This window comes from Lithobates pipiens, unplaced genomic scaffold (assembly GCF_037356315.1).
Source record: "Lithobates pipiens isolate NorthernLeopardFrog02 unplaced genomic scaffold, aLitPip1_a1.2 Scaffold_13, whole genome shotgun sequence".
In the NCBI taxonomy this organism is placed as follows: domain Eukaryota; kingdom Metazoa; phylum Chordata; class Amphibia; order Anura; family Ranidae; genus Lithobates; species Lithobates pipiens.
Window position 1 is genome coordinate 307,911,209 of NW_027507718.1, and position 13,732 is coordinate 307,924,940.

Genomic DNA, 13,732 nt, shown 5'->3' on the forward strand with positions numbered 1-13,732 from the left:
GGCCAATAAAGGGAGTACAGCCTTTGTCGTGTGACCTGGTTTATATAGCATGGCTACATTCACACAAGTGGCCAGAGGTAGATAGTTTCAGAGGCAAACAAATCACTTTTGGATGCAGCAGCACTGTGGGCACAAAAAACTTGATTTAGCTGCGGACAAAACTCTGCAATGCTTGCCCTGGGCACACTCTTTCCCCCTCATGCAGCTTGCCAGTGTCTAAATGCAGCCTTACCCATGCCCGGATCTGTGCAGTGATCTCCGTGTGTCACGGAGCTGTGCATTGAATTGCCTGGGCGGCTGCAGTAACAATGTCCCGCCTCCTGTAATCACATCACGCTGATTCAATGTCCCGCCATTGGATCAGTGTACCGTCTGTCACAGGAGGCGGGACATTGTTACTGCAGCCGCCCAGGCAATTGAATGCACAGCTCCGTGACACACTGAGATCACCGCGCTGTCGGGCGGGAGGAAAGGAGGAGGGAGGACGGAGGAGGGAGGACAGAGGACTGGGGACAAGCCAGGAAAACACCCGTGCAATGGGCGGCACCAGGGGGCGGAGCCCCGCAAGGTCCCGCCCCCATTGTCAGCAATATTTTCCTTTCGGCAATTTGCCGAAAACACCATTTTCGGCCGATATGTTTCGGCGGCCGAAATTTCGGTGCATCCCTACCAATTAGCCATTTTCTCTCCCAGATGTCATGTGACTCATTCGTGTTACAAGGTCTTAGGTATGAATGGGGGGGCAGGTGTGTTAAATTTGGTGTTATCACTCTCACTTTCTCATATTTGTCACTGGAAGTTCAACATGGCACCTCACAGCAAAGAACTCTGAGGATTTGAAAAAAAATAATTGTTGCTCTACATAAAGATGGCCTAGACTATGAGAAGATTATCAAGACCCTGAAATTGAGCTTCAGCATGGTGGCCAAGACCATACAGCGGTTTAACAGGAGAGGTTCCACTCAGAACAGGCCTTGCCATGTTGGACCAAAGAAGTTGAGTGCACGTACTCAGCGTCATATCCAGAGGTTGTCTTTGGGAAATAGACATAAGAATGCTGCCAGAATTGCTGCAGAAGTTGAAGGAGTGGGGGGGGGTCAGCCTGTTTGTGCTGAGACCATACCACGCACGCTGCATCAAATTGGTCTGCATGGCTGTTGTCCCAGAAGAAAGCCTCTTCTAAAGATGATGCACAAGAAAGCCTGGAAGCAGTTTGCTGAAGAATAGCAGACTAAGGACATGGATTACTGGAACCATGTCCTGGGGTCTGATGGGCCCAAGATAAATGTATTCAATTCAGATAGTGTCAAGCGTGTGTGGCGGCAACCAGGTGAGGAGTACAAGTGTGTCTTGCCTACAGTCAAGCATGGTAGTGGGAGTGTCACGGTCTGGGGCTGCATGAGTGCTGCCGGCACTGGGGAGCTACAGTTCATTGAGGGAACCATGAATGCCAACATGTACTGTGACATACTGAAGCAGAGCATTATCCCCCTCCCTTCGGAGACTGGGCCGCAGGGCAGTATTCCAACATGACAGAAACCCCAAACACACCTCCAAGACGACCACTGCCTTGCTAAAGAAGCTGAGGGTAAAGGTGATGGACTGGCCAAGCATGTGTCCAGACCTAAACCCTATTGAGCATCTGTGGGGCATCCTCAAATGGAAGGTGGAGGAGCGCCAGGTCTCTAACATCCACCAGCTGCGTGATGTCATGGAGGAGTGGAAGAGGACTCCAGTGGCAACCTGTGAAGCTCTGGTGAACTCCATGGCCAAGAGGGTTAAGGCAGTGCTGGAAAATAATGGTGGCCACACTAACTAAATATTGACACTTTGGGCCCAATTTGGACATTTTCACTTAGGGGTGTACTCATCTTTTGTTGCCAGCGATTTAGACATTAAATGGCTGTGTGTTGCGTTATTGCGAGGGGAAAGCAAATTTACACTGTTATAAAAGCTGTACACTTACTACTTTACATTGTAGCAAAGTCTAATTTCTTCAGTTTTGTCACATGAAAAGATATAATAAAATATTTACAAAAATGTGAGGGGTGTACTCACTTATTTGAGATACTGTATTGTTTTTAATAACCTACCCACTCTGTGCAATAGTTTTGCAGAGATCAGCTCTGATCCTCCTCTTCTTAGATCCCCTGCTCCTGTCCTCTCCCCCTGCCGAGTGCCAACCATAGTAAGCTTCTTGCTATGGGAGCACTTATACGAGCTCACGCCTGAGCTGCCTATGTGTGTCCATAAGACACTCAGCGTGTGGCTCAGCCCTGCTCCCGCCTTACTGGCAGAGATTGACAGCAGCGGGTGCACACTTAAAACAGAGAAGGCTTGCCGCTCCAGGTGAGATGAGGAAGCCTGATGGAACTCGTAGGTGCTTGCCTCCGCAATCAATATGTAAAAAGAATAGGCTGCACACCATGATTGGGATCCAAAATCCTTTATTGGGACACCCCAGAGTGACACCACAAGATCAGAGTGCCCGATAAACGCGTTACACACCTTTATAAGTGCTAAATCATATGGGTGCACACTACTGGATCAAGATCAGGGTCAGGTAAGTATTGGGTGCGGGATGGAACGGAACCTGCACCCAGATGGTGTTCAACCTTCATGCATAGAATCCACGAAGATATAAAACCTTCTGCCCTTACAATCCCTTTATTGGATAAAAATTTGCCAGCCTGCAAAAGCAAGGTTTGCCTCTGCATAATACCCTTATGCACTCTTCTCGCCATTTATTTATTAAAATGCTTAACCTACTCAGTCTTACCGGAAGGCCTCGATGCACAAATCAAAAAACACACTGACATTAAAAGACCCAACATACCAGCATGCCAACATACAAATTAAAAGCCAGGGAGTCTGTGCAACACACCCCCAATTAAAATTAGGTGACTCCAAAAGCTTGTACAAAAAGTCACCCATGCCAGAGCTATACCACCTATTCCCGCCACCATCTCCAACCCATCCACAAATATAGAGTGGTCGATGGTATCAAAAGCTGCCGACAGATCCAGATGTACCAAGGCTGAAGCTTCATTCTCATCCAAGGCCCAGAGTAGGTCATCCTGGACTTTTACCATGGCTGTTTCCGAGCCTCTCCCAGGATGAAATCCTGACTGGAAGTCAAAAATTTTATCAGACTGCAGGTGAGGTTGAAATTGCCATACCGCAGCTCGCTCCATGATTGTTGCCAAAAACGGCAGGGTGGAAATAGGACGATTGTTGCTCAACACAGTGAGCTCCATGTTAGCTTTCTTTAGCAGGGGTATAACCGCCGCCTGCTTCAGAATACATGGAACGACACCGGTAGCAAAAAGACATTCTGACAATGTCTGCAATAAAAAGGTGCCAGAGCATCTGAGGAGTCCTTCACCAACTGTGCAATGCAGGGATCAAGTGATGAGGACGAGGATCTGAGAGATTTGAGGACGATTTTAATATCTTCTTCCATGTGCAGGGACCGAGAAGCGGGTCCCTGCATATGGTGGGCATGTTTCTTCCACCTTTATTTTTAATAAATTTGCAAAGATTTAAAACAAACTTTTTTCACATTACATTATGGGGTGTTTGTAGAATTTTGAGGAAAATAATGAATTTAATCCATTTTGGATTAAGGCTGTAAACAAAACAAAATGTGGAAAAAGCGAAGCGCTGTGAATATTTTCCGGATGCACTGTAGGTATGTGTGAAATCTTAAAAGTATATTACCTTCAGGCTCATAGTTTAAATTTCCCATGTGCCTTCCCAGGTCATCCACTTTGTATTCTCTGCAGGGAGAAAATACTGATTAACCGCAATTTTCATAAAACCACAGAGCCACAGCAAAAATATATTATATAAAAGTTTAGAATAACCAGGCAATGAATAACAAATCATATGTGCTAAATAAAACAAAGGACAAGCAAAATAACAATACACTCCAATTGTCCTAAAAAAATTCCATTGATGAAAGAGGGCTGCATGCTCCTTATTAGCCAGAGACAAAAGACAAGGGCTTGAACTGAAGTATTGAGATGACATTGTACCTTTACATTCTAGTAGATAGCAGTCAAATTTTAGCGGTTGGCCTTTCCATGAAAAACTGAAAAAGAACATTCTCAAAAATCCCTTTAGATATGGATAATGCCTGTTATTTTCTAAAGCTAATCCAGAAGAGTTGAAGATTAACTATTTATCAATTGCAGCTGTTGACATCACATCTAAGAGAGTGGCACCAGCAGCAGTCTCAGGCCTTTTGGATGTCTACACAAGGGAGACATTTAAAAAAGGTAAAAAACATCCATAAAATATGCACATCTTATCTTATGGGAAGATTGTTAAATCTCTGGTGCCAGGGTCATTTTTATTATAGATGCTAAAGTAAATGCGGTGCAATTCCTGTCCGACTCGCATGTGGTTTCCCGCACCACTCTTGTGAACCCAAGGCTGAAGTCCTTGTGAAAAGCCTGGGCTCACACAGGAGTGGTGGGGGAAACCACATGTGATTCAGGCAGGAATCGCACTGCATTTCTGTTCAAAATCACATGCGATTTTTTCCAGTGCAATTTCAGCCCATTCGTTTTGTATGGGCTCAAACTGCACCGGAAAGGTATCGGTTTTAGGTATTGGAGCTTTTGCATGAGTACTCGTGCAAATGCTCAGTATTGGTACCGATAATCAGTATAATCCTAGTTTTAACCCCCCCCCCCCCACTTTATCCAGAAGAAAAACGTTTTTCGATTTAGTCATACATTAATTGAATTAATTAAAATCTGTGTTTCATTAAGAAAATTTTCCTTTACTTTCTGTTCTACAGATTCAACAGTAAGTGAGCAGATATTATTCCAAAGTGAGGGATATCATCTCTTGTCGGATGGTTGTCCAGGAACATGTGTACCTATTAGAAGATTTCCCCTCTATTCCTGGTCTGGTGTCAATTCATAATTTTGGCTTTCATTTGCGATGGCATTGGTGATCAGAACAATTAGAGAGAGTGACATTTCCTATGAAGGAAATCCAGCAATAGAAACACGATAGTTGTTCTAACCTTGGGTGCTCAATCTGTGGCGGAAGTGCAAATCCCATGAGGCATTGCAAGGCTGAGGCATAAAAGGCAAAGTCATGATGGGACTTGTAGTTCCGCAACAGCTGGAGAGCCACAGGTTGTGCACCAATATAACTCCTTGCCATAGATTTACATTTCCCTACCAAAGTAGATATTTAAATAAAAAAAAAATTCAAAGCAGTTTTAGGAAAAAAGTTAATACCTGAATATAATAAAGATCAGAATGATGTTCACAATGCCAAGGAACGCACCCATGAGTGATGGGGTGGTGTACATGTTCAGCTGGAGATCAATAGCAGTGAAGGTTACACCCTGTTCTCCAATCAGAGTAAAGACAGCCTGGAATGCTAGAGGAGAGAAGTTTATTTATCCAAAATGAAAGGCCTGTGCACAATCCCACGTCACCTCCAATAACCTACCTACCAGGGCCCAAGATAAATCCTAGTGCTTGGAATGCACTTGTGTTTGCCATTGCACCAGTCCTTTCTGAAATGGAAGTTGCACCAGCAACATACGATCTAACAACAGCAACATTGCCTAGGATTTAAGCAAAATATAACATAATAATCTGATGGCTTTAAAAAAAAATGGGAGTAATGATAGATGGAATTAAGAACCTAGTTCTGTTCCCCGAGTACAGGGCATGACAAATTTGATTTGAATCTAGGAGCCAGCTAAAAAAAAAAAAAGTTAGGATCCAGTTTTTTTTTGTTTTTTTTTAAACTAACAAAGCTTAGAGGTGTAACATATTTCTGAAGGTGATCTTCTCCTTTAACCCTGTCACAGCCATAGCAGTTTTTGTGCCTTTTTCACAAGTTAAAAAAATCATTCTAGGCCTGAAGATTACAAAAAACTCCCAAACATTATGTTTTCTGAATGTAGACACCCTAGAAAATAAAAAAAGTGCTAGTTGCCATTTTTATGCCACACGATATTACCGCAAATGTCAGTAAAAAAACACATTAAAAGTGTTTAATGTAAAAGTGTTAAGGGGCACAAAAACGCAATCAATTTTTGGGTAAAATATAAAAGCCACGGTTGCACCAAGTACATAGATACCCAACATGTCAGACCTTGAATTTGTGTGCACCTGTGAAATGGCGACAAACTTCAGTATCCAATATTTTCTATAGGCGACGCTTTAAAAGCCCCCTAAAGGTCATCAGTTTAGTGTTACGAATGAAGTCTGGTGATAGAATTATTGATCTCACTCTGGCGTGCACATCTATATTTAACATTTTTATTTCAAGCGACATTTTCACACATAAGTGCCCCACCACACGTGATTACATTTGTACGTGCGGATACGTTGGGGTGGGGTGCCTCAATATTTTTTTTGGGGGGGGGGGGGTTTACTTAAACCCCCCCTCCAATCACATAGGGGACAAAAAGTCCCCTATATGATGTTTTTTTTGGCGACAGGTTCTCCCTAATGAGAGATCCAGGGTTAAAAAGACGCTGCATGTCTCCCCTGTGTGCCACTGAAAGTAATGCAATACACATTGCACTGCATTACATTCTTTCCCGGCCCAGATGGCTGGGGAAACTGTCAACAGGGACCCGGAAGTGACGTCACATCCGGGTCAGCAATAAGGAGGGTCCCTCCCTCCCCTCCATGCCAGTTGTGGGCTCGCAGGTGGGCAAATGGAGCCTAGGATGCATTGGGGGGGGGGGCGCATTTGGGTGTCAGCCCAGGCGCTAGGACGCAACTTCTTGTTGCCTGGGGTTTGTGGTGCCCTGCCTGAGCATGTTCTTCAGACTAATCCTCTATAACAGGGCTCTCCAAAAAATCTAAAATGAAGGACCAGTAAACTATCCTTCCGGCTTTTGGGGGAGGGGGGGCAGACTGTGGCCAGTGGAATTAGTGAAAGTAAACAGTGTCTCCTCATGTCTGTGGGATGAATGTTGCCCCATCATTGGTGTCTGTGGATTGAATGGTGGCTCAAGGGCCAGATACAGGCAATCAATGGGCCCACATCCAGCCCGCAGACCGCAGTTTGGAGACCACTGCTCTAGAACACAATGTTTTACTATTTCTGTAGCAACACACCTGATCCGAAGCCAACCAGGGCACGGGCGGCAAGCATGTAATACTTGTTGTGATTGGCAGGAACATGTACATAGGCATAAAGACAGCTGGCTGCCACCAATATGGAGATGGAGACAACTAGAGGCTCTCTTCGTGGCCTATGATTAGACCATAAACCAAACAAGGGTGAGGCAATCATCTGACCCAAACTGTATGAAGCGATTACCCAGCCGAGGAAACTTGCATCAGCACTTGAGTCAATCTGAGAAAAATGAACAGTGAATATGGATTATATTGAGCAAGAAACATCAAAGTTTATCCCCAATGTATATAATCTCACTAAACTTCATGCCACTTAATAGTATACATATAAACTATAAACAAATATATTAATAATAATCATTTACAGCACTGTTCACCTTTTCATACTGTATATCAGCATGTCTTACAGTTTTATATTGATTAAAAAAAGTAATGGAAGGTGTGTGTGTTGCCTATAGCAACAATCAGCTATGGATGAATGACAGCTGGAGTGTGATTGGTTACTATGGGCAATACAGAAATGTTTTCTTCGGTTACCCCTTCTAAAAGTAGTGCTATGGAAAAGTGCACACAAAGCTAGAAGAAATGACATTACCACCTGGATGGCAAAACTGGCAGGCTTTTATTGCTGTCTGCTCCCCAATTAGAGGGATTCACCCTCTAGTTGTCTGATGACTGCTATCCCCTAAAGTGAAAGAAAATCCCACATTTTGATTGGTCCCCAGAACAGGAACAGAGGGGAAATCTTTCAGTGGAGACACTAGTTCTGGTGACAACTAAGGATTTCCTCACTTTACTACACCTTAAAGCAGCAAGATTTGGGGATTTTAACACTAATCACATGTTGTGAGGAATCACGGTATCATTATGGGCTTGTTTTAATGAACGCATTCAATTTTGCAGAAATAGACTGCACTAAGTCTATAAACAATCTCTTTTTATCAAATAGAGGCAATCGTTCCAGGTGGATAATTCAATTAAAGAGGTTGTAAACCCTTACATATACCCAGTGAAGCGACTGTCCTCAGGTGATACAAAGAGATGAAACAAATCCTCCTACATAAGTTGAACCCGTTTTCTGCAGTCTTCTATCCTCTACATCTGTTTATAGTGAAGAATTTTTAAAGCTTGTCTGAGCTGTCAGCAAAAAAGGGGACAGGGAGCTGAAGTTAAAAGAGGCATTCCACCTGGGGGAAAAAAATAAAATAGATAAGGGTCCATATATTAAAATTCAGCCGCTACAGTATTTGTAGCGGCTGACTTTTAACATATGGACGCTTACCTGTGCAGGGAGCCCAGATGTCGGCACAACAGCCGATTTTCAAATCCGCTGTCAGGTGCTGCCATCGCTATTCATCATAAGGGTAACCTTTCGGCTCCACAGTCGGTTCCCTACTGCGCATGCCTGGCACCAAAGAAAGGAGGAGGGGGGGGGGGGGAACCGCCAAGGGATGCTGCCACGGCGCAGTCTCTCAGAAGAGGGGAAGGGTAACTGTTAAAAACAAGTACCCATTCCCCCCTCTCCCCTGAAAGGTGCCAAATGTGGCACCAGTAGGGGGAGGAAGCAGATAAGCGGAAGTTCCTCTTTTGGGTGGAACTCCGCTTTAACCACTTTAAGTCCAGGCTTTTTCTGGCACTTTTTGTTTACAAGTTCAAATCAGTATTTTTTTAAATAGGATACCCCAATTTCTTGTAAAATGTGAAAGATATCCATTTACTTGGCGTAACATCATCTAACATGTCGTGCTTTAAAACTGCACATGCTTGTGCAATGGCGACTACTATGGTACATCGCTTGCCGACCGGCTCACGCCGATATACGTCGGCAGATTAACATACCTGTACGTTGCCCTTTAAGAAGTGGTTTACGCCCACAGCGACCTCCGTAATCATGGGGCCCGTGGACCCGATGTCCACTGGGATAGAAGGACGTCCATTTTGTTTGGGAGCCACGTCGCACAACCGCGCAATTGTCAGTTAAAGAGACGCAGTGCTGAATCGCAAAAAATGCTCTGGTCTTTGGGCAGCCAAATGGTCCGGGGCTTAAGTGGTTAAAAGCCTACATAGGCGATGCTTTAAACGCCTTTACAGGTTACCTGTTTAGAGTACAGCGGAGGTCTAGCGCTAAAATTATTGCTCTAACGTTTGCTGCGATACTTCACATGTGTGGTGCAAACACCATTCCAGCAGCTCATGAGTCGCTCAGAATGCTTTCACAAGAAAGCCAGCTGCCAATTGACAAAAAAAAAAAAAAAAACCCACACACAAAGGGTTATGGCTGATACCTTCACCCATAACCCCAGGAAACCACTTCAAAGCCGTATTCGTATTGCGGTCTTGAAGTGGTTAAACACTGCAATGCTCAGTAAGGAGAACTCTGAGAGCTGACTGGAGAGAAGGGACACACCCCCTTCACACAGCTCACAGGAACAGAGATGAGGCTGCCAATCAGCTGGAAATCCCTCCTCTGTCACCATTTTACTATTGGTTTCAGGAAAGCTTGTTAGCAGTGATTCATGCGGATAGCAGATAAATGAAGCAGCAGACAGAAATAACACTAAAGTTGACCATAGATGGTTAGAATCTCAGCTGGTTCAGCCGGGATCGGCTGAGATTTGAACCATCTATGTGCAGGGTGATTACCCATGTCGGTCCATCAATCAGCTTAAAGCGGGGTTCCACCCTAAAGTGGAACTTCCGCTCATCAGAAAACCCCCCCCCTCCGGTGTAACAGTTGCCATCTTTCAGGGGGAGGGGAGTGCAGATACCTGTCCAAGACAGGTATTTGCACCTACTTCTGGGCATAGACTCCCACGGGAGTCTGTGCTGTTTCCTGTCCCGCCTCGCTGTCTGCTGGGACACACACGGGTCCCAGAGACAGCACGGACCATTCCTATTGCGCGACTCACGCAAGCGCAGTAGGGAACCGGGAAGTGAAGCCGCAACACTTCACTTCCTGATTCCCTCACCCTCCCTCACCGCAGCAGCAGCCTAGCGATCGATCAGTCTTGGCTGCCGACATCGCTGGACCCCGGGACAGGTGAGTGTCCATTTATTAAAAGTCAGCAGCTGAAGCATTTATAGCTGCTGGCTTTTAATATTTTTTTGTAGGTGGAATCCCTCTTTAATGTAAAAACAGAATGCTGGATTTTTCCATGCAATTATTACCAGCCGCAAACAATCACTGTATTCTCCCGGCACTGTAAATTTCCATTAACACCGAGTGTGTTGATGGGGGATTGCCTCCCGTGAAACTATTGTGTTCTCCTAGCAGGGGGACTCAGTGATTATTGATAGCAGCTGTGTTGATGGGCAATCAAGTGATTTTCTTTCCTGCAACCCGTGGTTGCAGGAAAGAAAATCGTATCATCTATGGCCTGCCTAACGCTCTTAACTGAGACAAGTACACACTATAGATGGATGTGTTTTTTTCAAACTTCATGTTGGAGGTTTACAACCACTTTAAAGTCAACCAAATCAACCTTTACTTTGTTTTATCCAATAAATATTTGCAAACAAATGATCATTTGAAACAACCAGCACTACAATGTGTTGTTTATGGTTATGTATATGGTCAGACAAAGCATAAAACTTACTCATTACCCTTAGCTCTAAAACTAAACAGCAAATAAAGCATGGGGCAAGTGATAAAAGGACATAACTAACCTTTTTCAGATATGGCCAAATTGAGGTCATCACAATAGAAAACCCTTAAAAAAAAAAAAAAAATACAAAGTAAAAACAATTAAAAGGTAAACTATGTCTAGAGACACATATGAGTTTATACCCATTCTATAGAAAGAAGATTATTTTTTTTTTTTTTTTTAACAAAGCAGACCTATCCTGAGAATCAATGTCTCATGATCTACAAGAGGTAGTAGCATCAATAATAAGTAGCGCAATCCCTAAAGACAGAGCTACACTACATTACAAAAAGTATTGGGACCCCTGCCTTTACACGCACATGAAGTTTAATGGCATCCCAGTCTTAGTCCTGAGGGTTCAATATTGAGTTGGCCCACCCTTTGCAGCTATAACAGCTTCAACTCTTCTGGGAAGGTTGTCCACAAGGTTCAGGAGTGTGTCTATGGGAATGTTTGACCATTCTTCTAGAAGCACATTTGTGAGGTCAGGGACTGATTTTGGATGACAAGGCCTGGCTCGCGGTCTCCGCTTTAATTCATCCCAAAAGGTGTTTATCGGGTTGAGGTCAGGACTGTGTGCAGGCCAGTCATGTTCCTCCACCCCAAACTCACTCATCCATGTCTTTATGGACCTTGCTGCTTTGTGCACTGGTGCACAGTCATGTTGGAACAAGAAGGGGCCATTCTCAAACTATTCCCACAATGTTGGAGACATGAAATTGTCCAAAATATCTTGGTATGCCGACGCCTTAAGACTTCCCTCCATTGGAAGCAAGAAGAACTAGGGTTGCTACCTCATCACTTTAAACCCGAACACATATGAATTACACAGGTTCTGAAGCTAATTTAATACAGATAAGGCACCAAGTGAGTTTAATTACCACCTTAAAGAGGAAGTAAAGGCATTTAAAAAAAAAAAAATAAAGGAACCTACAAGGCAAAGGCATAATGAGCTAGTATGCATAGCATACTAGCTCATTATGAATAACTTACCTGAGAACGAAGCCCCCGAAGCTGTCCTCCGTCTTCATGTCCGCCGCTGCCATGGATCCCAGAGTGACTTTCGGGTCTCGCTGCTCCGGCGCTGTGATTCACCGGAGCAGCGATGACGTCACTCCCGCGCATTCGCACAGGAGCCGACACTCACGGCATATCGCCGCGATCTGCGGCATGCCCAGTGCACTGTCTTTTTGTAAATATCTCCTAAACCGTATAGTTTTAGGAGATATTTCTTGGACCTACAGGTAAGCCTTACCTGTAGGTCAAAGTGGTTTGTAAGGGTTTACAACCACTTTAATCGGCCACAGAACCTGTGTAATTAATATGTGTTCGGTTTTAAAGGGATGAGGTGGCAACCCTAAGCCCAACCCCTGAAAAACAACCCCACACCATAATACCCCTTCACCAAATCATTCAGACCAGTGCACAAAGCAAAGTCCATAAAGACACCTTAGTTCCAATGGTCCGATGATATCAAGGAACCTCACCAGCACCATTATCTTCTCTCCAGGTTATTCTGAGTGCTAGTATTCAGATGTTTAGATTGGCCAACACAGGAGTACAGTCAACCTGATGCAAAATGAGCTGTGTATGCGCAGCTCAAAGTACATTCCACAGAGGATTTCAAATAGACAGGAAAGTGTTATTACAGAAAAGATGTTGCAGGTCTCTTCCACAATAAAAAGACTGCCCGTTTATTTTCTACATTTAATTCCACTTTTAAAGCGCAGCAAAACATTATCTAACAATTACACTCCAAGGTTCACCAGGTCTTATTTGGCTGGTCAATACTCACCTACACTGCTGAGAAACATGGTAAGGTACATAATCCTGATGGACCACCATCTGCTTTTGTTCTGATCTTGAGTTTCAATGACATAGCTAGAAACACAAAATCCATTTTAATGGAAATATTACCTAATAAACTAGAAGACAGATCTTTTAGAAGAATAGGAAATGAGCTGAGAAATCAAACTATACAAAGAGTTTAACTGTAACAGTTTTAAAGTTCACTTTAATGGCCATTTACACGCCTAAGCTTTAATGAACATGTTCCAATGTACAAGGACACGTGTCATGGTTTCTCATAATAAAGATAGTGGCTGTTCCCAGCGCTGTTGGAAAAATAAAATGTTAGTTTTTTTATTGTGCATTTTATTGCCTTGGGGAGCCATAGAAGACAAAGGCAGCTCATTATAATTCTTATGTAATAGGTGTTTTAATGCACTGGAAACAAGTATTTACACATCTTGGTCAATGGTAGTTAACCTTCTCCACTCAAACTTTTAAATTTAAACACACACTGGAAACATGCACCAAAAAAAGCATATCAATGCACCAAGGCTAATGCTAAACAAAAAAAACACACACATCTCTATACACATACTGTACATATACTGTACATATATTTAAATTGGCCATTAGACAAGGTGCACTTGTGTGACATTTCCTAGTCAAATCCACTGGTTCAACCTTCTGGTGACAAGCCATTGAGAAATCAATAAAATGTGCCAAATCCTAAGGCTCGGTTCACACAGGGGGCGACGCGCCGTGACCTGACAATTCGCCCCCGTTCTGTACTACGGAACCGTTCTAAGAGGAGCGACTCGAGTCGCTCCGACTTAGAAAAAAGGTTCCTGTACTACTTTTGGGCGACCTCGGGCGACTTGCATTGACTTCTATACAGAAGTCGTTTGCAAGTCACCGCTGAGGTCGCGGAGCGGCAAGTCGTGTCGCCCCCTGTGTGAACCGAGCCTAAGGCACCTATATACAGTAGTTCACAAACTGACAAAGGTTACAAAATACTGTATTTACTGAGAGGCACACGTTATGGCAGTTAGTGCTCAGGCAGTGATCAAGTAAGGAAGCAAACAGAAGAAGCTATTGGGGATCATAAGAAAACAATCACAAGGCACAGGAATTACACTGAACCTATGACACACATTTTATACTTACTACAAC

At 43.8% G+C, this 13,732-nt stretch overlaps 1 protein-coding gene across 1 annotated transcript in view; it reads right to left on the reverse strand.

Annotated features, from left to right (window-relative positions):
- MFSD8 (major facilitator superfamily domain containing 8) overlaps positions 1-13,732 on the reverse strand; it is a 32,845-nt gene that overhangs the window by 12,184 nt on the left and 6,929 nt on the right. The window contains exons 3-8 of the mRNA XM_077476888.1: positions 12,567-12,652; positions 10,794-10,837; positions 7,107-7,347; positions 5,480-5,593; positions 5,259-5,403; positions 3,721-3,779 (exon numbers count right to left, since the gene is read on the reverse strand). Coding sequence (XP_077333014.1) covers positions 3,721-3,779; positions 5,259-5,403; positions 5,480-5,593; positions 7,107-7,347; positions 10,794-10,837; positions 12,567-12,652 — 689 coding nt within the window. The remainder of the gene's footprint in view (positions 1-3,720; positions 3,780-5,258; positions 5,404-5,479; positions 5,594-7,106; positions 7,348-10,793; positions 10,838-12,566; positions 12,653-13,732) is intronic.